At 54.5% G+C, this 24,100-nt stretch overlaps 2 protein-coding genes across 2 annotated transcripts in view; both read right to left on the bottom strand.

Annotated features, from left to right (window-relative positions):
• Positions 1-1,192: 1,192 nt before the first annotated feature.
• Gaa (glucosidase alpha, acid) lies at positions 1,193-19,390 on the bottom strand. The gene is given in 22 exon segments (XM_037201200.1): positions 1,193-1,618; positions 1,968-2,120; positions 2,347-2,451; positions 3,605-3,735; positions 4,850-4,965; positions 5,192-5,497; positions 6,263-6,357; positions 7,255-7,377; positions 7,459-7,579; positions 10,216-10,333; positions 10,801-10,885; positions 10,963-11,076; positions 11,593-11,703; positions 13,070-13,201; positions 13,286-13,404; positions 13,492-13,611; positions 13,944-14,040; positions 14,115-14,191; positions 14,194-14,279; positions 15,427-15,572; positions 16,567-17,157; positions 19,285-19,390. Coding segments are annotated over 22 exon segments (3,063 nt in total). The 5' UTR covers positions 19,342-19,390; the 3' UTR covers positions 1,193-1,558.
• Positions 19,391-20,458: 1,068 nt separating this feature from the next.
• The window catches only part of Ccdc40 (coiled-coil domain containing 40), a 46,194-nt gene continuing 42,552 nt past the window's right edge, over positions 20,459-24,100 (bottom strand). The window contains 2 exon segments of the mRNA XM_028862461.2: positions 20,459-21,468; positions 22,443-22,601. Of these exon segments, the coding sequence (XP_028718294.1) occupies positions 21,220-21,468; positions 22,443-22,601 (408 nt within the window). The 3' untranslated portion in view covers positions 20,459-21,219.

Raw genomic sequence — 24,100 nt, 5'->3', positions numbered from 1 at the left:
TCTTGACTGATTTCTCATTGCTTGTCCCAAGCTGCTTGATCTGCCTCTCTCTAGCCAAGGAAAGGACTGCAAAGGCCATGGCTGCCTTCCCGTCAGAAGGACCAGGTGGCACAGTCCCAGGCTTTGCACATCTCTTCTCCAGATGCACTGCCCATGTCTCATGATTATACAGCGTGGGACACGAGCAGACCTCAGGCCTCAGCCAGTGGACCAGTCCACTCCTCGACTCTTACCCTGTCCCTTCCAGGAAAACCCCCTCCTCGTCCAGGGCTCAGGACAGGCTAAGTAGGATCAGCCTTTCACAGCAGCCCAAGGTGTGCTAAAGGGCCGGGCAGTGGCCAGGGAACATTGCTAGTGGCCAGTCCATGGCTCCACCAGACCACCTGACAGCCTCTTGGGTGAGGGCCAGCAGGGATCCAGGGGCAGCGTGCCTGTGGCCACTTGGGCTTCAGGAGCTGCTGCATGGGAGGCAGCAGCTCCCTTTGCTCCTTCCCTTCCGTCTTCTCTGGATACTCAGGGAGCCTGACTATGCCTGTCAGCTAGGTCCTCCATGTGGTGGAGGAAAACGATGCAAACCACAGGCAGAGAGGCTCACTCCCACAGGAGTCAGTCAGGTGCCTCTGCTTTCTAGGACCCCAAGGAGGGATGGGGCAGCTGCTACCCTGTTCCTCTTTCCACACGACTGCTGGGAGCCAGGTACTTAACAAGATGCTCCCCGAAGGCGAAGAGGCCCAGCTAGAAGGGACTCCAGACATGATGACCAGTGAATTAGAAGACCAGTGAGATGAGTGGCTCCCAGGGTCCTCATGCTTTTGGTTCTTGGTTGGGCTTGCTACCCCTCAGCCCTGGTGACAGAGTTTGGGCATGAGTGACACTTACCTGTTTGTGACAGACATAAAACACCTTCCTTCGCTCCAGACTCGCCAGGGAGCCTGGGCCTGCATTTCTGGGGACAGATCTCTGCCTGGGGCTACGGTCTCAGGCCCCACTCTGGGAAGCCCTTCCCTTCTCCACCAATACCTCCCTGACCAGCTCCAGCGGGCGTTCTCAGTCACTCCGGTGGGGAGTGCCTAGAGAGGTGACAAGCAGACCTGAGGTGATGGAAGGAGTCATGCTGGGGACCTGAGGATGACTGGTTGGGGATGTGAGTGACATGAGCGTGATATGACGACATGGGGTGATGGAAGGAGAGCTGGTTCCAAATGTCCTGTTTATTTAAATAAGTGCACTTCACAGTAAGTTTCTCAAGTCTTATGACCCTGACGGCATCACCAGCTCTGTCTCTGTAGGGTCACAGTCGCAGTGGCTGCATGACCTGTTGGTGCAGGTACAGTGTCCCCATGCTGAGCTCCACATTCTCTAGTGTCAGGGACGGACAGCTGGGGACAGACAGACTAGCAAGCCTCACTCCTTTCCTAACACAGTGCCTCAAGGGCAGAAGCAGCAACATAGTGGAAAAAAACCAAAGATGTGTCAAGACCAGGACTCAGGTTCTTACAGGCCACCATCCAAAGCTGTACATCGCCTCACTGAGAGGCCTCTAAACAGGTGTGGTCTGCTAGGACCAATCAATCTGAAACTCTTCTCCCATGAGCAGTGAGACAGGGATGGCCAGGGTCTGGAAGACAGAAAAAAGCTTGAGTGTCAAGAGGTTCCCACCCACAGCCATGCTCTGGAGACGAGCATCTGATGAGCGGACGCCAGGCCACCCTCTCCACCAAGGAGAGGGACCAGTGCCTCAGACTTAGCACCTGACTCCACTGGGAACAAGGTTCTGTTCAGCAGCTCAGCCTCCATCGTCACTGCCCCCCGAGGTAGGAATGGCGGGGGTGAGGTAGGTCCACATGTCCTCTGCCCCGCCCCATGTTTCACCATAGCCGGACCAAGTGAGTCCCTGGGGTCCTTAGCACCCCCTTTTTCCATGCCTACCAGGGTGGAAGAACCCAGTCCCCAGCCTGCCCTCTCACCTTGCTGTCCGGGCTGTAGGTGAAATTGGAGACAGGGACACCATTGGAAAGGACCTGTGTGGGGGCTGTGGTCACTCCCAGGATGATCACCTTCCTCAGCTGTAGGTCAGCCCCCTCCTTGGTCACGTGTACCAACTTGTTCACGATGGTATTCTGGTAATGTGGAGAGAAGAAAAATGTGTCCTTAGACTGACAGGGAGCCCACCCCCGAACGGCTCACTAAGCCTCACAGGACAGCCTCCTGTGTGCAGACCTGAGGGCATGCTGACTGAGGGATGGTGGCCGCCGGGTTCTCCGGCCCCGTCCCTCCCTCCACCAGATCAGGACAGCCCCACGCCCATGTTTCTACCCACCGGCCTAGACAGGCCCTGGGACTCACGTTCTTGGCCAAGAAGGTGACCAGTGTGTAGGCCCCACGCTCCAGAACTCCAAGGCTCTCTCCATCATCCCAGAACAGCTCTCCACAGGCCTCGCCGCTTTCTGTTTAATAGCCACAGGCCAGCGCTCTTAGGGTGCTGAGTGCTTTCTCAGATAACTCTTCGCGTTAACGCTCTGTTGAGAGCTTTGGGATGTCCCTAGCACAGGGGTAGTGGCACCATTGTCATTACCTTCTGACTTTCCAGGACACCTTATGGTAGACTGCGCTTTGTGCCAAGGCACCTCGTTGAGAAAACACCTGATGGTTTCTGTGTTGTACTACCCCTCTCTCAAATAGCCCATCTTGTTATGCCGACCCCTCCTCTACTCGCTTTCCCCCCTCTACGTCGCGGTCGCCCCGCTACAGCTCGGCGCTGCTCCGCCAGTAGTCTGCCTTCTCAAACCCGGCCACCCGGACCCCATAACTCCTAGTATGCGCAAGTTTCCTTTTTGTGCCTCCATGACTACCAGTGTCTTGGCCCTGACTCCAGTAGCTCTCGAATGAGTGGGAAAGGCTAGACATATATGCCCCTGTCCTTTGCTTCCCCGCTCTACCACCCCTCTCTCCCGTGAGTGGCCCCGAGCCTGCTTTTGCTCTGGGTTCAGTCACAAAATCCACCGAGTGTTACTTGCCTGTGGGAGACTAAGCCTAGTAGTGTATGACCGTTACGGGCCTTGCTCCTCAGGCGTGCAACATGTGTGTGTGTCCAGTGGGGCTTTCAGAGGCGTTTCAGCCCACTCGTCACTCTTTCTGTGGACCAGCGCAGATCGAGGGGACGGAGGAGACGATTGGTTGGAAGTATTGGGAGGCCTTTGCCAAATGTCCTTTCCACTTGGTAACACTTTGACGACGAAGACCGAGAATCACGATCCACAAAAACAATGAATGCCGTGCAGAGGTAGCACCCAGGGGTGTGACTTCTAGGTGCAGGATGAGCTAACGCGCCCTTGTGCCCTATGAGACCCTACGGATGGCGTGGGCTGCCTTGGAAACTACCTCTGCAGTTCTTCCACTCGTCGCTTAAGGAGAGATGTGTGAGATATACAGCAAAAGACTGTAAGTGTACTGTAGATACGTTAGTGTTCGTCACAGGTAAGGAACTTCCGTTATGTCCACTGCCAGGCCAGAGAAGGCATGGCCACTCCCCTAGTCCACTACCCACCACTTCTGTGTATGACCAGTGGAGGAACCTTAACTCTGTTGCAAATTGAACCCTTACTTGCATCCTGATCCTGCCGGCCTTATCAATCATAAACCACTCGTACATGTTGCCCTCGGGAAGGTAGCCAGTCACTTTGCATGTGTTTCGCGCGGGTTCACAGTCATAGGGTGTATTGTGAGGGAACTGACCTCCAAACAAGTAAGAGCTGGCCATTTGGCATGCAACAGTCCAGGTGTTGGGATCCTCAGTGAACCTCTAGGAGAGACAGGCACTAGTGAGTGGGTCGGAGGACTATGGCTCGTGCAGGAATATCCCGTTCTCTGTCGAAACTTCATACCTCTCAGTGCTCGCCAGAGTCCAGAACCAATTCTTTTGTTGTCTGTTTTTTGTTTTTATCTGTGTGATGTGTCTCTAAATTTTATTTACTCAGGGGACGTGAGCAGACAAACAACAAGCAGATAACCGCACTTACTCTAACCACAAATTATGCAGCTTCTCGAGTTTTTCCCGCATTTGGTGCACAAATCTACCAGACAGATCTCATGCACATTCCGGGAGTGCAAATCGATAAAGCCTTCGCCGTGCGCGAAAAAAACCACCTTTCGTGGTATCATTGCTATCTCCCCTGCCAGTAAGTATGTTTTTTGTTTTTTTCGAGACAGGGTTCTCTGTGCGTGTAGCCTTCGGTTGGTTCCTTATAATACATCTACTACTGTTCAATAGACCAGGCTGGCCTTGTCACTCACAGAGATCACCATGAGTCATTTCTGTGTGTCTCGCAAACCGCAGATGCTTGGCCGTACAAATAAGTGAGAAAATAGACAAGAGAGCTCAGACAATGGCCACTACCACGCGCTTCTTCATGCTCTTTCGCACCAAGTCCTAGCTCTTTTTAACATCACTGAACGACTGGGGATTCAAGCTTGTAATCCCGTGAACTTAAGAACAAAAAGGACAAGCGAACAATATAACAACATAGAGCCAAAGCGTGCCCTAGACCAATAAAACTGTGGTTAGCCATACTGCATATAAGTCATGTTCAAGGATAGGGATGATGCTGACTTTCTGCAGAGTTGATGTAGCTTGTGTCTACTGCGGTGACCATATCTACTCCTGTTGACCCAAGATAACCATGTGTGCTCCGCTGTCTCTGTGCCCATTCCTCAGAGCATACAAGCAATCGCTCTGACATTGTTGATCACGAGTCCAGTCTGGGGGATACAGACGGACAGGGCATCTCTGGCCGTTATCCATCCTATGCTTGAGCCCACCCCCAAACTGGCATCATCACTCTTGACGTACCGCAGTTACTCCTCAGTTGAGCTTGCAGCCTCATTATGCCGCCTAGCCGGCGACCCCAGCCAGTTTTCCATACTACCAGATGTTCCTGGCCCTGGAAGCTTGAGGTTCTAAGAGGCCTGAGGGCACAGGGCACGCTTGTTTTCCACACTCAGCCGCTGAGCACAGCCTTTGAGGAGGTGCTGTAGACAACTGACTCCTCAATAAGAACAAGGAGGGAGGTTTCCCTGAATGGTGCTCGAATCTAGTCAGGAACATCTTCCTCGGTCAGGCGCCCCCGGCCCCCTTCCCGACCCATTGTATGATGTTTAGGTTCCCAGACCCCAAGAGTGTGATCAAACATACCTGGTGAAAGACCGCGATCCCGATGTGTCTGCACCCTGTGGTGTTCCCTCTGTGTGACACCCAAGGACACCCCGTTGAGAGAGTGTACAGGTACGGCTGAGGACGGTGTCGTATGCGCTGAATACGTAGCAAGGCACATTCCACAACGCTCGATCGTCCTCTGCTCGTCGAAGCTGTTTCCTCTGGAACTCTGCTGTAATCTCCACTTGGTAGAAGTCTGAGGGCTGATGGTCGTGTGCGCAGACAGTGGAAAGAGAGGCGCGCTGATTAGTACTCTCAAACTTGACGATGCAAGCTCCCATCAATCTTTATGGCATAGAGGGGAACCTCTACTTCAGGGATAAAGCAACCTTCCACCGTTAACACTGTGAGACCTGTAGCACCTACAATATTTGCAACTTTTGGAGCGGGCATTTTCCAATTTAACCTAACGATTTTGATACACAAACGGTGGGCATATCTAGTTCAACCAGATGTAGTATTGCGAAACGTAGTGAAAAAAATGCGGAGGGTCCCAGTACCACCATTAAAGGTTATACAGGTACCACACTGTTTGGCGTAGGTTCGTGGCCTTTGGTGGGAATGTATTAAAAAGCCTTCCCTGGTTTCTCTCTTCAGTTCCTTTGCCCTGGACTTCCCTTTTTTCCTCTCGACTCTCTAGTGGTAACCTAGGAAGAAATGAACCCTTTTCCTGCCCCAATACTAGCGCTTTCTGTCATGAATATACTTGTCGTGTGTGTTAGTAACACACTCTCTGACAGCAATTGAGTCGCATAAGGTGTGGCACTAGAACAGGACGTCTCTTGATTGCGGTTCCCTATTACCAGGTGCATCAAACGCTTTGTTCTTATAGTCCTCCATAAAATAAGCGTGCTTTATTGGCTCAAGCATTTCCTGTAATAGGTGCCAGAGGAACAGACCAAATAGTGATTGGGGACTTGTGTTGCTCCATTTCCAGTAGGTGTAGCCTCGATTAGTCTATACACATGAAAACAGGTCTTTGGGCTTAATGCTGGTGTAGTGAGCAGAGCTGCCCTGCATGACACTCATCCGTGAATGCGATTCCACTACTCTCCCATGCTATTGAGGTCATTGTGGTTCCGCATGAAGGGGTAGAAGGCCCCCAACTGGGTCCAGCGTACACACAGCTCCTCTGATGCATTTTCCTAGTAGCCTTAAGCTTGCAAAAAGTATATGTCTCGCGCACCACCCTCCTGTAGTAGGCGGGCACGCCCTAGCAGGTTAAACTGCAGGATTTCTGAGTGCAGAGGCAGAGGGACACCAGTTACCAAGACTGGAACAGGCAGGCCTGCCGGGCGGGTCAAACTTAACCTCACCATCATCCATCAAGAGCCCACTGGCCTCTGTGCTTCCCACCTGGGGCCAGCAGAGCAGACCAGAGCCCAGTGTGTGGTGGCACAGGGTGTGTGACGGTGACCTATTTTGGAAACAGGAGCTTTTCCAAGTATTGGTACTCGATTGAAGTTGGTTTGTGTGTGGATTCCATTTACCACAGCTTGAGAATGTTTCCTCCTCAGAGAGAGATAAATGCCAGAATGGTGCCTCGGATGAAAGCTGACTTCCCGGTGAGAATGCAGGGTCAATGGCAATGCCAACCCTAGACACCAAGAAGCTGTATTAGAGGGTGCTGCCCGTAGTACATTCAGATGCGTGTGAGATGCCCAGGAAGTGCCACAAAGGTGGCTGTGCAGGACACCCCAGAACCACAAACTACTGTTGCAAAGGCGGCTGCAGGGCCCTTTTGCCTTCCTTGACTGCGGACCGGGGTCTGGGCATATCTCATGCCCTCCTCGTAGCATGCGCTCTTGTGTCCCTTGCCAATTAAGGAACTCGGAACCCTGAAGTGTAAAAGCTGTCTGGGGTGATACTCAGTGGACTATATTCTCTTCACTATGCTCCAGAACATAAATCACATCTAATCTCCCCAAACGCTGCCCTCCCATATGGTGGCCTCAGGACACTCACAGACAAGTCCAAAGCTGGGCGGTCCCCCTGACTGCTAAGGGTTGCGATGGGCTTCCTGATGTCAGCCCAGTGCCAACCCCCCAGTCTCCCTTCCTCTCGTCTTGGCACTCGTGCTTTTCTCTCGCCGTCAGAAAGCGAGTGTATGTCTCCTTAGAGCCCGGGAAGACCCGGGTGGCAGCCGGGGGCCCTGGAGACTCTCGCTGTGTACAGTCGCATGGTCCCTGGAAAAGGCTCGCTATAGTCTTAAGACCCCATCGGGCTCAGTACTCTTTCTAGCTCACAAGTGTAGCACCTGAGAGCCACCTCAGAACGCGAGAAGGGAACGCAACGGTCCAGACCCAGACATCTTGCTCAAGGGGTCTCAGTTCTAAGTCTGGTGCTTCTCTGCTGCCAGTGCGTCTCCTACGCAGAGTGATGTGCAAGCCCACAGAAGTGACAGGAACACGTGTTACAGAATGGCCTGTCATAACATTGGAGTAGCTACAGCTAGCTGGTATCCATTTGAGAATAGTGTGTGATGTGACAACACTCACAGAAGCCTCAAGTCTGCCTTCCCTAAGTCAGAATTTTTATAATATTTACTGCCTTATAAGCTATAGGAATCCTTGAACTCGCCCACCTGTTGGTGCACTGCCTGGCTGTCCCCCCTCCTCCTTCCCTAGTCGTCTCCAGGCTCCTGACTTCTGTGGATCCCATCTCACCCAGATAGAGGACCATAAACTGCGGCACTCTCTCATGTGTGTGAGTAGAAACAAAAATCTAAAGAATTCCTTTTTGCCAAATTAGAGCCAGTTTCTCTCTGGTTAGTCGTCAAAGTGATGGATGTCAACCAAGAGAACACTTGGAAATGAGATTCTGGGGCTTTTTGTCAAGACACATTGGTTTTTGTCAGGCGGGGAACTTGGAAAGGGACACTTGATAGTAAGGAAGACGCGCGCGACAGCATACTGTGTTAGGCAGCAGTAGAGCTTTGCACAACTGAGTTTACGCTGACAAGCCAAGGGAAGATCATCTAGCTGCTCCCCAATCTACTGACTACGATTACGTGGCAGGCAGGTCCCCAAGTCTCCAGCTCTAATACTCCTTCTGTGGCTAGATAGCCTCAAAACACACAGGCCCCCCAGCTCACTTGGAGACACCCTAATATGTCTGCTCTCTCCAGAAAGCCATAATATAGAGTCGTACCCATCACTATGACAGTGCACAGGAGCATTATAGGACTCAATGTGGCAGTGTACTCCCAAGAAGTCGAGCTCCCACACATCCCCTGTCCAGTGGGCCACGCCGTTACCGGCCTTGTCTCCTGCGCTTCAAGGGCTTTGGAGCGGGGAGAACAGACGTTGATCAAGTATATGCATAGTGGCGGTATTCGTTGTTTTCCCCTCTGTGCAGTTCTCGTGTCTATACTAGGGCACTTGTAGTGGTGAATTGCAGCGGGATCAGAAAAAAACCTGATGGCTCATCTGAGTATCACACACCCACCACCTTGGTGATGACTGGACAGATCAACAGGTGCGCCCGTGAGCGAGGCGACCGGGCTTAGAAGGAACTACTGTTCAGTAAAAAGGTGACCGTAGTGCTGTTATCCGGGAAGTAGTAGCCATCCACCAACAGTGCAATAATAGGACACAGTTCAAGATCTGACAATGGCACCAGCCGATCTGTGTCACCATTCAGGTGAGCCAACCACACTGAAAGCAATGTGTGAGCTGACTAATATGGAGTCCACACCTAGAAGGGCCATTCCCTACCCACTTAACATCTTCAGAGGATGGTCCTGAATGTTCACAAAACGTATGGCCGCTCCAGCTGGCGAGTGGTAGTGTAGCTCTGTATCGAGATTTGACAACAAGCTTGGGCAGGAACTGCGCAGGCATTGCAGGCACCAATGGGTGCGCTCCCATGACCCTGACGGGAGCCAGCTCACCTCTCAGCCCCCACTGTGAAGTGACCGCGCCAGGCCGCGGCGCTAGTGCTGCCTGCACAGGGCAGCAGCCTCCTACCTTGTGGATGCTGCACCATCGCTAATACCATCAATGACCTGTGTGTACTATGGTTGTGGAGATTGTAGTGTTGCACTGTGAGAGAGGAACATGGCAGGTGAATAGCGCGAGCTATCTCAGTGTGACGCACTGTGCTTGCCTGGCCAAGTGAACCTGGTCCGATATTAGGGCCCACCCCTGGAGCTATCAGAAGCGGCGACAAGGACTAGGTTACTTGTTTCCATGACGGCGCTCGCGACAAGTGACCTGATCGCTCTTCCTTTTCCCACAAACCTAACTGCTCAGACTTGACACTCCTTGGGGTTTCAAGCCCAGGACAGAGCCTCCTGAAGCTGGCCATGCGCCTCCATGATGACTTAATGCCGGCCATTGTCACTGTACACCGCCGCTATTCAATAACAAAAAAGAAGAGAACGCATGTCTCTCGGGCTGTCTCGCCAGATAACTGAACATACCTCTAGACGGAACCCACAGCCTCCAACATCCTGGCCTTGCTCTTTTGCGTATTTTCCCACAAGAGTGCTGTCGCATCTGAGCCCTCTCAAGCCACTTCCCTCATGTCTAAGTTCAACTCAGTATTGCCCGAAACTAAAAGCGGGTGCAACGCAACGAGTGCTACATGTGAGTGTTAGGTGTGTGTGGCCCCTTTCGTGGCTCGGTGTTTCCTTCCCTCTGTCCTGCTGAAGCTGCTCTCAGAGCCTGCTAAAGTCTGAGCATTTGAAAGCGATGGGCCTTGGCAATTCGTTCGAGAACCCACAAAGGGGCCTCCCTTGCGCTTTTCCAGGCCATTACTACCAGCACCGCACCCCACTTCCAGACAGGCAAGGCAGGCTTCACCAGGCCACATTATAGGGAGGGTTCTCCAGGGTTCGTTGTTCATGGGAGTCAGACTCATGCTCGGTAGTGGGCCTCGGAGGATATAGACAGAGTGGATGTCGTATCTCTCATGGTGCCTGGTAAGAGCCAGCTCACCTCTCAGCCCCCACTGTGAGTGCGGGCGGGCGGGCGGGCGGGCTGCACAGGGCAGAGCCTCACCTGTGGGAGGCGATGGCTTCCGTCAAGCCGTACAGGTTGTGGAGATTGTAGTGTGTGGAGAGGAACTGGCGGCTGGAGGCACAGAGGGTGGCTGCCTGCAAGGACCCGCCAACCACCCCTGGGCGAGAGAAGGACTAGGTTACTGGTTTCCAGGGCTCCACGCGCTCTCCTTTGCCCACAACCTCTGCTCAGACTGACACCTCCTTGGGGTCAGCCCAGGACAGAGCCTCCTGAAGCTGGCCCACTGGCCCATGATGCTTGCCGCATGTCACTGTACACCTCCGCTATCCCAAAGACCGAGCAGGCGGTGCCAGAGACGATCCTCTGCAAACCCACAGCCTCCACATCCGCCTGCTCTTGCTGTATCCCCAGTGTCTGCCCATCTGAGCCCAAGCCCTTCCCTGGGCACCGGCTACATGTGAGGTCTGTGGCCTCGGCTGGGTTTCTTCCCTCTGTCCTGCTGGCTGCTCTGCCTGCTGCTGGATGAAAGCAAGGGCTTTGCATCGTCCGAACCACAAAGGGGCCTCCCTGGTCCAGGCCACTACTCCAGCACCGCCCCCACTCCAGACAGGCAAGCGGGCTCACCGGGCACATAGGGAGGGTTCTCCAGTTCGTTGTCAGGGCAGCCCTGCTGGGAGCCTCGAATGAAGTTGGATGGTTCGTTCATGTCCTGTAAGAGGCCAAAGATGTAGAGCTGGGTTGGTCCCCAGAGACTAGGTGTGTGCCCAGGGATGGGGATATACTTACAATCCACATTCCATCAAAGGGCACCTGGGCGTGGAACTCAGACACCATGTCCTGCCACCAGTCAAGGGTCTCAGGGTTGGTGAAATCGGGGAAGACGGTGAATCCAGGCCATACCTGAACAAGAGTCCAGAGGTGAGAACCAGTCCCACATAGATACTGCACCACGGCCCTGTCAGGCCTCAGCCTTGGGAGAGCAAGGGCCGGCCCTACACACAAAGCCATGGAGCAGATGAAGCATTGGGAAGAAGTTGGGACAACCCCACCGGGGCTTCCACCATCGGACACAGCCCCAAGCCTGCCCTTCCCACAGCTCGGGACACCTTAGGATGGGGAGGTTGGGATTCAGAACTCCCAGAAGGGCCCCAGGGACAAGGAGGACAAGGGAGACCCCCAAGGCCTCATGAGAAATTTGCTAGGCCTGAGCTAGGTCCAGCTGCTCATGCCTGAGATCACCCCCCACCAGCCCCCCACCACTTTGGAAATCCCAGGAGTTTCACAGGAGTTACCGTCACCCCCAGTGAGGACCCCCCACTTCCCTCTGTTCCACTGGACGTGGTGGCTTCTGAATCTGAGCCTGTCCCTGGACAGCTACTCTGTCCCCCTGATCACAGTCCCCGTCCCTCACACTACCTTCCCAACCAGTGGCTGCCCAGTCTCATTGGTGATGAACACGCCCCTCCGAAGACCCTCATCATAGGGCCTGTAACTCCCAGCAGGGCCTGAACTGCTGATGGCCGGGTCCTGGGGAAAGAAGTGGGCAGTGAGAAGGATCAACTGGAGGGGCAGGGACAGGATGGGACACGACAACAGCACACAGCTGGCCAGTCCGAGGAGCTTACTGGGAGCTGGAGGTGAATCTGGAGGCACGATCCGCCCGTCCCCTGACCTTCCCGAGTTCAAGAGAACTGTTCGTTGTTTGCTTCTTTTATTTTCGTTTTGTTTTATTTTGTTTTGTTTCTCAAGACAGGGTTTCTCTGTGTAGCCCTGGCTGTCCTGGAACTCACTCTATAGACCAGGCTGACCTTGAACTCAGAGGTTCACCTGCCTCTGCCTCCCGAGTGCTGGGATTTAAGGTGTATGCCACAATGTCCAACTTATTATTTTTAAGTGTGTGTGTGTGTGTGTGTGTGTGTGTGTGTGTGTGTGCAGTGGTGAGCTGGTCCACATGGTACCAGGCACTGAACTCTGTCCTCTTCAAGAACAGTGTGCTCTTAACTGCTGAGCCATCTTTCCAGCCCCCATTTACTTTTTTAAAATAGTGACTAAAAAAGACCAAAAAAAAAAAAAAAAAAAAAAAAAAAAAAACTACCCAGGCATGATGGTGCTTGCCTTTAATCCCACCCTTTGGGAGACAGAGGCTGTGAGTTTGAGGCCAGCCCTGCCTACATAGTGACTTACAGGGCTACATGGTGAGACTATGTCGTTAAAAGAAACAACAACAACAACAACAAAAAATCTGCACCTGGCCCTTGTGATACAGGCCTGTCATCCCAACTGCTTGGAACGCTAAAGCGGGAGGATTATGAGTTCTGCCTGGGCAAGAGAGTTAAGGGTGTAGCTCAGTGGCAGAGAGGTTGCCTAACTCGTGTGTGGTCTTCGCTGACTCTGCCCGTGGCAAGTAACTGCTGTTCACTGTCCTTGTGGCAATGATGAGGCAGGTGTGGTCCTCTTAACTAAACCTCCCACAGCTTGGCCTCCTCTGCTGAAGGAGGTCCCATGGCAGTGGCTGTTTGGCCTTCTTGGACCCTATTTCTCTGGCCAGGGTTGGGCGGAGACCACATCTAGGAGAGCCCCTGTCCCTCTCCAGCTGTGGCAACAGGCAGGAGGCAAGTCTGCTTCCTTCACACATGGACAGAGCTGGTCTGAGAGAGAAGCAGGGCCAGGAGACACACAAACCACATCTAGGTACTTTGCCCAGTACCAGCTTGTTATGGCCCCGGTCTTGGGCTTTATAGCAAACAGTTCAAGCAGCTCACGATCAGAGTCCTAAGCGTGACACAGGTACTTCCAGGACCCTGGCCAGCAGACACTAAGGCTGCAAACCTCCAGACATTCCCTCACCATCAAAGACTCGGAGACTGTGTGGGCTGCACCCAGATCTGCTCACCACTATCATCATGTACCGCCGGCCACCCTGGTGGAGCTCGCGAACCATTTCTGGGAAGTCGGCAAAGCCGTCCTGGTTGAAGGTGAAGTCCCTGCGGGCGTCCATGTAGTCCAGGTCATTCCACTGCACATCCTGTGGTGTGGGAGGGGAGCTGAAGCTGAGATCGGGAATCGACAGTCCGGAAGCTGGGGCTGCCCCACCCTGACTCCCACTCACCAGGGGGAAGTGCGTTCTGGTCATGTTCTCCACCACCTGGCGGATGATGGCAGTGGAGGAGTAACCCCAGCGGCAGAGGTGGAAACCCAGGCCCCAGTATGGCGGCATGAAGGGGTATCCTGCAGGCCAGTACTACAAGTGAGCAGGGACTGGGGACAAGGGTCAGGGGTCAGGGGTCTGAGGTCAGCGGACAGAGCATGCCCTACCCACAACATCCAGGTACTGCTGCACAACACTCCTGGGCTCTGGGCCTAGGAACACGTACACATCCAAGATCCCTCCTGTTGACCTCCAGGTGAGGGCCGGGCTCGGCTGCAGGATCACGTCTGGAAGAAAGCGGCCTGGGCTCAGCAAAGAGTCCCCCCAGATGAGCCCCTGCAGAGTGAGGGGCTCTTCAATACAAAGGCTGGAAGAGCCCACAGGGAGGGAGAGGAGCGGCTGTTCTGAGCCCAACTTAGCAAGGCCGGGAGGATGGGGGCAGATGAGCCTGGGGACCTCACCCCCAGATCTCCTTAGGTACAGAGGGCATGAGCAGGAGGAAGACTCTGCTCACTGGATTCTCTCCACAAAAGCCCCTTGAGACGGGCACTCTGGAGCAGGCAGAGCCTCAAACTCCCCCACGGAAGGACCACTCAGGAGGCCCCGTCTGGTGACTCACCCATGGCATTGCTGTTTAGCAGGAAGACACCATGAGCCAAGCCACCGTCCTCCAGCGCCAGGTAGAAAGGGTGTGACCCATAGAGGTTGGCACCTTGCTGGGGTGACAAGAGACAGCATCTCGTACCCAGGACCCCAGCCTCCACACTCCCGCCCTCTGCTCATCTCTTACCAAGGGTGCCATGTCCCGGTTCCAGAGGGTGATCCGAGTCCATTCAGTTCTGAGCAGGAGCGGGTTAAGGTGCTCGCGAGGCCTGTGATGTGCTGGGAGGGCAGTGACGTGGACAGCTGTAGGAACTGGTCAGCGAAGAACAGGGGGGCCACGGTAGTGTTCAGCCTGTGGGGAGACATCAGGGACCCTTGGATCCCAGGCCACACAAACTCAGGGTGATGGATCCTTCAGAGGGAAGGGTTGGGGAGGGACAGAGTGGCCTCACCAGCTCTGCATCAGGCCAACCCTGGGACAACGGCCACACAATGACCAGCAGCTCTCAATACCTGAAGACAGTGGGAAAGCCAGAGCAGGTATGCTCCGAGGGGCCCACGTTACCCCAGGTCAGAGGACACAGTAGCACAGACATGAGGTCCTGTCAGGGAGACACGGCACTAGACGGACACAATCCCAAGAGAGGTTGATGGCAGGAACGCTCTGTCCCCTAGCCTAGCTCTGTCCCGCCAGCCCCTCTCCTGGGCCTGTGCTCTTGTCTGTACAATGAGGGCCGTGACAACACAGGCTATTTACGGAGATAAAGTGAGTTAACAGTAGAGCGCACAGGAAGAGATGTGTATTTGATAAACAAAAGGCCACCTGCAGGGGGCGCCACTGTGGCCTGGGCGGGTCTCCTTTATGGCGAGTCATCTCGGATGTGCTGAACACTGCCGTTGTAGCAATGACGCCATCTCCACACTGCCATGCATCTCACTGGGAGGCCACGGAGGGAACCTCTGAGACCCAATGTAGTAGCACCAAGCCAAGACTGGGTGAGCACTCAACCATAGGTCACAGATGCATGCGTGGTGGGCCACAAAGGGAAGAGGGCTCTGGGGGTTGGTTTTTGTCAACTAGATAGAGTTAGGGTCATCCGGGAAGAGGGAATGACTCTCAGTGGAGGAAATACTTCCATCAGATTGGCCTGTACGCAATCCTGTGGGAGCATGGTCTTGATTGACTGATGTGGGAGGGCCCAGCACACTGTGGGTGGTACCACCCTGGGGCTGGTGGTCCTGGGATGAATAAGAAAGTAAGCTAAGCAAGTCATGAGTGCCTGCCCTGACTTCCTGCAGTGATGGGGTGTGACCTGAGAGCTGTAAGATGAAATAAAGCCTTTGCTCACGTGGTGTTTATCACAGCAAAGGAAAACAGACTAGCCCGGGGCAGGGGCAGGTAGACAGCTGAGCCAGGGTGCGGCCTCAGGAAACTCCGAGCCTGAGGGGCCACCATGTCCCTGTCAACCCAGGGTAGGGTCACAATTCCAGGTACTCACAGCACCCGGCCATCTAGCTTCCGGCGAACAATCAGTCCAAAGGGCTCCTCTGAGAATTCCACGCTATAGAGTGGGGATGGTGCCTGGCTCAGGACACGCGGGGTCTCCAGGGGCACTTCGTAGCGTTTATTAGTGGGATCTTTGATCTAGGAGAGAAGAGACAGTGAGGGAGCAGGTGACCCTCCTGTGACGGCTCCTCCGCTCACCGGAATCCCCTCTCCTGACACGGCTGTAGGACGGTCAGTCAGCGCGGGTCCCTCCTGGGGTAGCTGCACACTGTGTAGCTATGGGCCTCAGTTTACTCAGCTATTAACTGGGGGGAGGAGACCTCACCGGGGCTGCCAGAAGCAGACCGCTCACTAAACTTGAACTCCAGATAAACAGTAAACAATTGTGTGTGTGTTCTTTTTTCCCCTTGGCTTATCTTTTTAATAAGTTAATTAATTTTTGAGGCAAGGTCTCACTCTGTAGCCTGGGCCAGCCTGGAACTCACTATGAGGCCTAGGCTAATGTTTCCCTCACGGAAATCCTCTTGCTACAGCCTCCTAAATGCTGCAACTACAAGCATGACTAGTTTCTCAAAAAAATTTCTTTTCACTTCTGGGGATCAAACTCAGGCCCTGAACATGCCAAGGACATGCTACATGTGCTACCACTGAGCTACGCACCAGGCCCCACAAATAGTTTTTAATTTTTTATATTTATCTCTGTGCGTGTGCATGTGTATGTGTGTTTGTGTGTGTATGTGTGTGTGTGTGTGTGTGTGTGTGTGTGGTGTGTGGTGTGTGTGTGTGTGTGTGTGTGGTGTGTGTGTGTGTATGTGTGTGTGGTGTGTGTGTGTGTATGTGTGTGTGTGCGTGTGTATGTGTGTGTATGTGTGTGTGTGTGTGGTGTGTGCGCGTGCGTGCGTGTGTGTGTGCGCGCTGTGGAAGTCAGAGGTAGAGGGAAGGCGTTTGTTTTATCACTCTCCAACTTGGCTGGGCTGGTGGCCAGTGAGCCCCAGGAATCGGCTTGTCTCTCACCCTTGGGAAAATGAGTCACCTGTCCTCACACCTACCCTCTGCTCTGCCTGGCCCTCTTCTGCATGGGACTGCTCCTGGTGACCCAGCTCTATCCGGGGTCGCCCACGCCCACACCCACCATGAAGTGGAGGCGGCTGTCGGTCTCCATCAGCACGTCCAGCTGTAAGCTCAGCACATCCTTTGGGAAGAAGGTTGGCCTGGTTCGGGTCAGGGTGGCTGTGTACCCCGTCTCTGTAGTGCTCAGGTTCTCTAGCCGGTAGCTGGGATAACTGGGAGGGAAGAAACACCAGGGCTGCCCTATCAGCGAGCCCTTCCGCACCGGCCCTGCTGGGGCATAGCAGCAGCCCCGGGCCTCGCACTGCTCCCGGGAGACGCCCTTGTCCGGGGCGCAGTCAAAGCGGCCGTTGGGGGGCACGTCACACTGCACGGGCACCGCCGCGGGATGGTCGGGGTGCTTCTGGAGGCGCTGGGGCCTTGGCCCGTAACCTTCCCAGTGGTGAGGTCTGAAAGTCTTCTGCAGTCCTGGAGAGGACTCGTGAAGGTCCTGCGGAAGCAGCATGAAGTCACGGAGCATGAGGTGGCCCACAATAACAGCAGAAATCAAGGAGATGAGGGTGCAGACCCCAATCACGGAGTTAGAGCAGAGTGGCTTCCTCATGTTCATGGTGAAAGCCTGTTGGCCCACAGCAGCATGAGCAGTCCTGGAGGCCTGAGGAGAGGAGGAACCGGTGTCAATGTGGGTGGGGGTCAGAGGGCCCTGGGTGCATTCTCACAGCAGCACCCACATACACAGCCAGTGAAAACAGGCAGTCAGGGTATCTCCCTCCACAGCAATAGTGAAGAAGGCACAAGCCAGGTACAGGAGACGAGACTCCTCAGAGGCAGAGGGGTTGCTGCAGACACGGGCCCCACACGGGCCCCACAGCCCTGTACACACAGATGGGAAAGGGAGCCAGGACTTGATCCAGACATCCTCTCTGTGAGAGAAAAGGGGTGAGCAGTGTGGCTGGGACCACCCAGTCTAACCCCAAGGAGAGGAAGAAAGGAAGTGGGGTGAAGAGCCCAGGTCACAGGGTTCTCCGGCTACAACTGGCCACAGAGGAGTGTGGGCTTTTCTGGAAATGGGGCCTGGGCAGAAGCTGGGCTCAGTTCCGGATGTGGTGAGGACACAGCAGGGCCCAGCATGGTGGGAGGTACTAGAGGTCCTCTGGGTCACCAGACACACTCAGGAGACGGTGGCCTGGTTGCAGAAGGGCCAGCTGTGACTATTCTGACCAGCACTTGGGGTTCACCTGTGGCCACCAGTGAGTCGGGGTTCTCCAAGTTGACTGTTAAATTTTTACCCATAATATCTGTGATTTTCTCTCTCCTGCAAGTGACTCCCCAGCTCTCCAGTCACCTACAAGTGTATGTGTGTATGTGTGTGGTGAACTGCAACCCATTTCAGGTCTGCTCTAACTATAGTCAGGTGGACTCCTCCAAGCTGGGGCTCTACCACACTTACACAGCAACTACAAACCTCAGGTTACCACCAGCACCTCTGATGGGCCGGCTACCGACCTGGTGGTCCCGAGGACCCCTTTACCAGGTTTGGAACTCACTGGAACATCTCACAGAACTCACAAAAGCACTTCTCCTACACTTACTGGTTTTGTTTTGTTTTTTTAGCTGCAATGCAAGAACAGCTAGAGAAGAAATGAGTTGGGAACAGGTGGGAGTGTCCCTGCAACGTGTGGACCATCTGGGATGCTCTCTGAAGCCGCTTGGCTGTCGCTCTGAGTTAGGGTCTCCAGTAGCCCAGGCTTGCCTTAAACCTGCTATGACCTTGGATTCCTGCCAGCACCTCCCACATGCTGTGTCCAGGCACTGGAGATCACATCCAGGTCTGTTTCCTCCTGTGGACCTTCCCCTTACGCAGGCATGACTGAGGAAATCAGCAGCCACGGTGAGTGATCTCTAGCCTCCCGTGGGAGGTGGGATGCTTGGGTGGGCATCCAACCCTCCAATCATGGTCTTTCAGGGTGCCCAGCAGCCATAAAGCTACTAGGGACCCGAGCCAGACTAGCAACAGAAAGACAGTTAACCACTGGGGAGACCAAGCATGAGCCAGAGACCCGCTCTGTCTCTACTGCGGGGCTCCAGCTCCACCTGGCCCTTCCAGACACATGTGACGCTGATCATGATTCAGCATCCAATGACGCTCACAGGTTCAGACCGGGCAGGGTGGGCATCTGCATCTTCCAGGGCCTTCCAAGGAGGCCCCGGGGCGCAGCTGGGAAACACGTACATCAGAACAAAGTCTCAGACACAGAGACCAGACGGCTCAGGCCTGTTTTCTCAGCTCCACATTTCAGAGGGAGAAAAAAAAAAAAGAAATGGGGAAGGAACCAAAGATAAGACGCCACTGCTAATCTGGAGACCCAAACTTGCTTTCTGGAAAGATGCTGGATCCGCAGCGCCACCAGGCACAGGCGAGTCCAAACCCAAGCTTTCAGACACCGGACGCGGTCTCTCTGTGCCTCAGTTTCCCCCTGAGAGACATATACACACACAACTTTGCCCACCTAGCACTGAGGGCACGAACTAGAACACGGGACCTGGCCGAAGCCTGATGTGTTACTAAAAGGTCACTGTCCGCGGCTGCCTGAGTCGGGTCGGTCGGGGTCGGGGGTCGGGGGTCGGGGGTCCCACCTATCTCGGTTTCTCTGCTCGATTCTCCCAAGCAGGAACTCACTGGTGGTCGGCCGCGCCTGCCAGAAGAAGGCCGCTCCTCCGGAGGCCCTCGGGCCTGGGCCTGAGACGGCCTTCACCAGGTCGCCCAGCTCGCCCAGCTCACCTGCGCAATCGCCTTCCTTGCCGCAGCCCCCCAGCCAAGCTGGATAGCGGGGGTCATGTGGTCCGTGGGCGGGGCTGGCCGCGCGGACCACGTGACGCGGCCTCCTGCGTAGGCGCCGGAGTCCAGGAGTGCGTTCTCGCTGCGCCGCCTAGTGGCCGCGGGCGACAGAGCGCGCAGGTGTCGGGGCGCGGTGACCGGGAAGATGCCTGACGCTGAGACAGGCCCAGCCCAAAGAAGCCATCATCTTCCATGAGAAATGAAAACCAGCCCAGACCCGGAAGTTCCGTCAGCTTTGGTAGGGAAGTGACAAAACACGTGATCACACAGAAAACCCGGAGGCATTTGACGTGAAGGTCATACATTGAGACATAAGCACAGGGTGGTGATGCAGGTATGTAATCTCAGGAGACAGAGGCAGGAGGATTGCCGATTTGAGACCAACATGGGACACCTGGTGAGAGCCTGTTTCAAAAACCATAGTTGGCAGGCCAGTGTCCTACCCCTAGCGACATCCCTGCCTGCCGTGTGCCACTCTTGCAGGAGAGGATACTATAGGGGCACCTGTGTCCTCTGGCTGTCACACTTTGAAACAATGGACCCCCCAAAGCTAAAACCAGCCCCCCAACCCCATGCTGGGGAGGGGAAATGTCCTGGGAAGCTACTGCACACAGGTGAGCCCCCTGGTCAGTCCACAGTACAGGGATGACCAATGCCAATGATCCGTGGTGGATGGGACTTCTCCTTGGCCAAGGCTGCCCAATTCAGAGTTACACCTCACATCAGGACCCTCGAGATGGACCTGGTGTGGGTGGTGGCCCATTATTTGTTCCACTTCCCGCGGTGGCCACATTTAATAAACACCCTTTCTCTGCATTTCACTGTTCTCTTTAATTGGCATTGACAACAGGTAGCTGAGCCCAGTTTCTTAGGGATGCCAGACTCCGTATCAGAAAACAAACTCTGTTACAAGCAAGTGATTGACACACAGTGGCCTTCACTTGCTAAATAGAACCAATACACAGCAAGTACTGAAGGAGAGGGCCAGGCAGTGGGTGTGTCCCAGGCAGGGTGGGTGGGGTGGGCAGGGTGGGAGTGGCTGGGGTCTCCCGGCCTCTTGGTTGTTTTTATATATTTTATTGTTAGGATGAACATGTCTTACTCCTTTGACCAGAAACAGCTTTCATAAATTTTATTTTTCGGCTGTAAAGTTTAAAACTGAAATTATTCTACAGGACATTTTCCATTTCACATCTACAGAAGCAAAAAGGCAACCGGTGGGTGCTCAGAAATCCAGGGTAGGGGAGGCAGAGAGGAAGAGAGAGGTCGGGGTCAGGGGACGAGAGACAGGTGCCCTTTACTGAAGTGGTCACTGCCTCCATAGACATCTGCTCTCCTTGGAGCCCTGGGATCCTTAGATTTGATCTTTGGGTTTCAACCTCTTTTAAGGCTTCCTGGCAGGTGGGGGTAGGAGAAGGCTGAGCTTCCTGTGGGTGGGGATGGGGAACCGGAATGTGGGTTTCAGATGGGCTGGAGCAGACATTTGAGGGTTGAAGCTGTCTACCTTGTGCCTGGCTTCCTTGGGGCCCTCTCTCCATTACGTGTTTCACAAAACTGAGGCCCTCTCCCAGGACAGTGTGACAGGTGTCAGGTGCAGACAACAGGATGTCTTTGTCTGGATGGGTAAGCCCAACAGGGAAGAGTGGATTTTTATGCCCAGGTCATTCCTCTGCAAGCAGGCATGCTCACCAAAGTGGATCAGGAGTGCCGCATTACATCTGGTGTGAACAGCAGAGTGGCTGTGACTCATACAGGTCTGGCTTGTCAGTGTTTCTCAAGCAGGGTGTCATTCTAGGGGACACATGGCTTTTCAGAACATGAGGGGGTTTCCCTGGATCTCCTTTCGGGCAGCCTTGGCAGATGCGGCCCAAGTGCTGTCTAGGAGGGCTCTGGGGGCGCCAGCTTGCTGGCGATCTTCTGTTGAACCTTATGCAGCATGTCCTGGAAATGGGGGTAATCTTCCTGCACTTGGGAGAGGACATTACTGAGCTGGGACAGCCGCATGTCCAGGCGCTTGCGCTCCAGTATCTGGGACTTGCTGTTGCGGTGTAGGAACACGTACTTCCCGTCAATTACAGCCTGCAGGTACTTGGCACGCGTCTGCAGGGCCACAATATCCAAAAGGTTCTGGGAGGGAAAGAGACCCTGTGTCAGTCCCCAGAAGTCAGGAGGACTCCTGTCCTGAACCCAGACTGGAGGGGATGCCAGAGAGGAGAAGAGACCCTGTGTCAGTCCCCGGAAGTCAGGAGGACTCCTGTCCTGAACCCAGACTGGAGGGGATGCCAGAGAGGAGAAGTCAAGTCTCTGGACTCAAGGTGGGGAGAGTGACGAGCCTCGCTCCTCCATCAGTGGGGCGGGGGAGTGTTCTGACTGCTGTGTGTCAGGCTGGTGCTCGATGCACTCCTGAAACCTCTCGGTCTCAGACCACAGCCAGGCCGGCTGGAAATCCCAGTGGGGAACTTCTGAGTTCCACGCAGACTCAGATGCATACTGGGATTCAGGTTTGCTGTGCCCCTCAGGTCTGCCACAGATGCTCTGTTCCATGTTGCCCCAGAGCCAGGAGGGATTCTCTTGATTCCAGGTCACCCTCAGCCCTAGAGCTGTATACTGTCCCCCGAGGACAGGATCCTGCTCCTCTCAAGGCTTGGTACAGTCTGGGCAGGCCCCTCTTGGCCAGGCTACCCCACCACCTGATGGCTTCCTCCGCTCCCACCTCTTGAAGCCTTGACTCAAGCATGTTCCTTACATGGCCTTCTTGAATTGCTCCTCTCAAAAACTCAACCCCTTGATTTTACTCGGAAGCCCTGACAGCTTCCATCTTCATGTCCCAAGACTATAATCTTCAATACAGCTAGGGATTTTGTTGCTATTTGGTTGCCCGGGCATCCAGAATGGTACCCAGCCAATAACAGGAGGAGATCAAAATGTATGGTGTGACCAAATCACAAGAGATGTAAACATGAGCAGGAAGTAGGTGGTGTCATCACCAGCTGAAGGGGTAGCTGGTCCTGGGGAGATCTCCATGTAGGACACGGGCTTCTCCTGGGGTACTCCCCCCTCTGCCTGGACACCCCAGTCCCGAGAGCTCCCAAGATATCTACCTGCCGTTTGAGAGCTGTGAGATGGTTGATCTCATCCTCCAGAACATCTGTGTTACCCTGCATGTCTGACAGGGTCTGCTGCTTCTCTTGAAGGGAGCTGCTCAGGAGTTTTTGAGTTTCTTCCAGCTCTGAGATGGTCTTGTTGCAGTCCTCTGTGGCCTAGGAGAGAAATAGGATCGATGGACTCCTGCATCCCTGTCACTTAGCAGATAGGGCATCCGGTTAAGAACTAGTCATGTGCCTCAGAATACTTGTTCTGGGGGGGGGGGATTCCTGTATTAGTCACATTTCTATTGCTGTGATAAAACCTCATGGTTAAGGCAACTTAGAGAAGGAAGGATTTATTTGGGCTAACAGTTCCAGAGGAATCAGAGCCCATGATGACAGAGCAGAGGCACGGTGGCTGGAGCCGACAGCTGAGGGCTCACCTCCAAACCACAAACACGAGGCAGAGGGAGTGAACTGGAAATGCAGCAAGTCTTTAACCTCTCAAAGCCTTTAGCAAGGCCACACCTCCGAAACATCCCCAAACATCCCCAAACAGCGCCACCGACTGGGGACCGCGTATTCAGATGCCCAAGACTATGGGAACATCTCATTCAAACTACTACAATTCCCAAAGAGGAATCCAACAGCCACAGACCTTAGAGAATATATGGGGGTTAGTAGCCTATGAGACACCAGGGACCTGAGGCCCACGATGCCATCTATGGAGGCTGTGGCTTCATAGAAGACATGGGGTCGCAGTCTGTGCAAATCTGTGACCTGAGGAGCACAGGGACATGGGGACCAGGATCAGCACGGTAGCCTTGAGGCAGGGATGAGGCTGTGTGGGAAGTGTAAGGAAGGGATGGCAGGAGTGGGTGGCAGTGGGGGGGGGACTCCTCTGCAGAGCCCCAGTGGGACATGGTGTTTCTGGAAGTGTTTGCAGCACAGTTTCAGGGGTGAGGCTGGGGCCATCATAGGACATAATGTTACCGTGCCAAGGAAGGTACTGGCCATGTGTGGTGGCTGACTCAGGGCCTGGGTAATGGTGAAGAAGAAAGAGTTACCTTGGGGGCTTCCTGGGGACACAGGACTTTGGGGGGATTGGTGGGAGGGGAAAAGGGCCCCATTTGTGGCTAGATGGTGAAGGCCTGGTGCATGTGGCCAGTGGGATGCAGGGCTGACTCATGCCTGGTTGGGGTGTGGGACAGAGGGCAGAGGTAAGGACTGAGAAGGTGTCTAGGGCAGGTGGGGAGGTCAGGCATACAGCAGGGAGCTGAGGAAGGGTCAGGCATACAGCAGGGAGCTGAGGAAGGGTCAGGCATACAGCAGGGAGCTGAGGAAGGGTCAGGCATACAGCAGGGAGCTGAGGAAGGGTCGGCATACAGCAGGGAGCTGAGGAAGGGTCAGGCATACAGCAGGGAGCTGAGGAAGGGTCAGGCTCAGCAGGGAGCTGAGGAGGGTCAGGCATACAGCAGGGAGCTGAGGAAGGGTCAGGCATACAGCAGGGAGCTGAGGAAGGGTCAGGCATACAGCAGGGAGCTGAGGAAGGAACAGGAGAGGCAGGCAGGTGTAGCAAAGGCCACTTTGCCAAAGGCCACTGTGCCACCTCACTCTGGAAGCTTCTAGTCACAGCCACATGAATGGTTCTGTTTAGCTGATCTTTTCCTATA

This window comes from Peromyscus leucopus, chromosome 8b (genome assembly GCF_004664715.2).
Source record: "Peromyscus leucopus breed LL Stock chromosome 8b, UCI_PerLeu_2.1, whole genome shotgun sequence".
NCBI classification, from domain to species: domain Eukaryota; kingdom Metazoa; phylum Chordata; class Mammalia; order Rodentia; family Cricetidae; genus Peromyscus; species Peromyscus leucopus.
The sequence above is the reverse complement of the archived record's forward strand: the minus strand, read 5'-3'. Positions and strand labels throughout refer to the sequence as shown.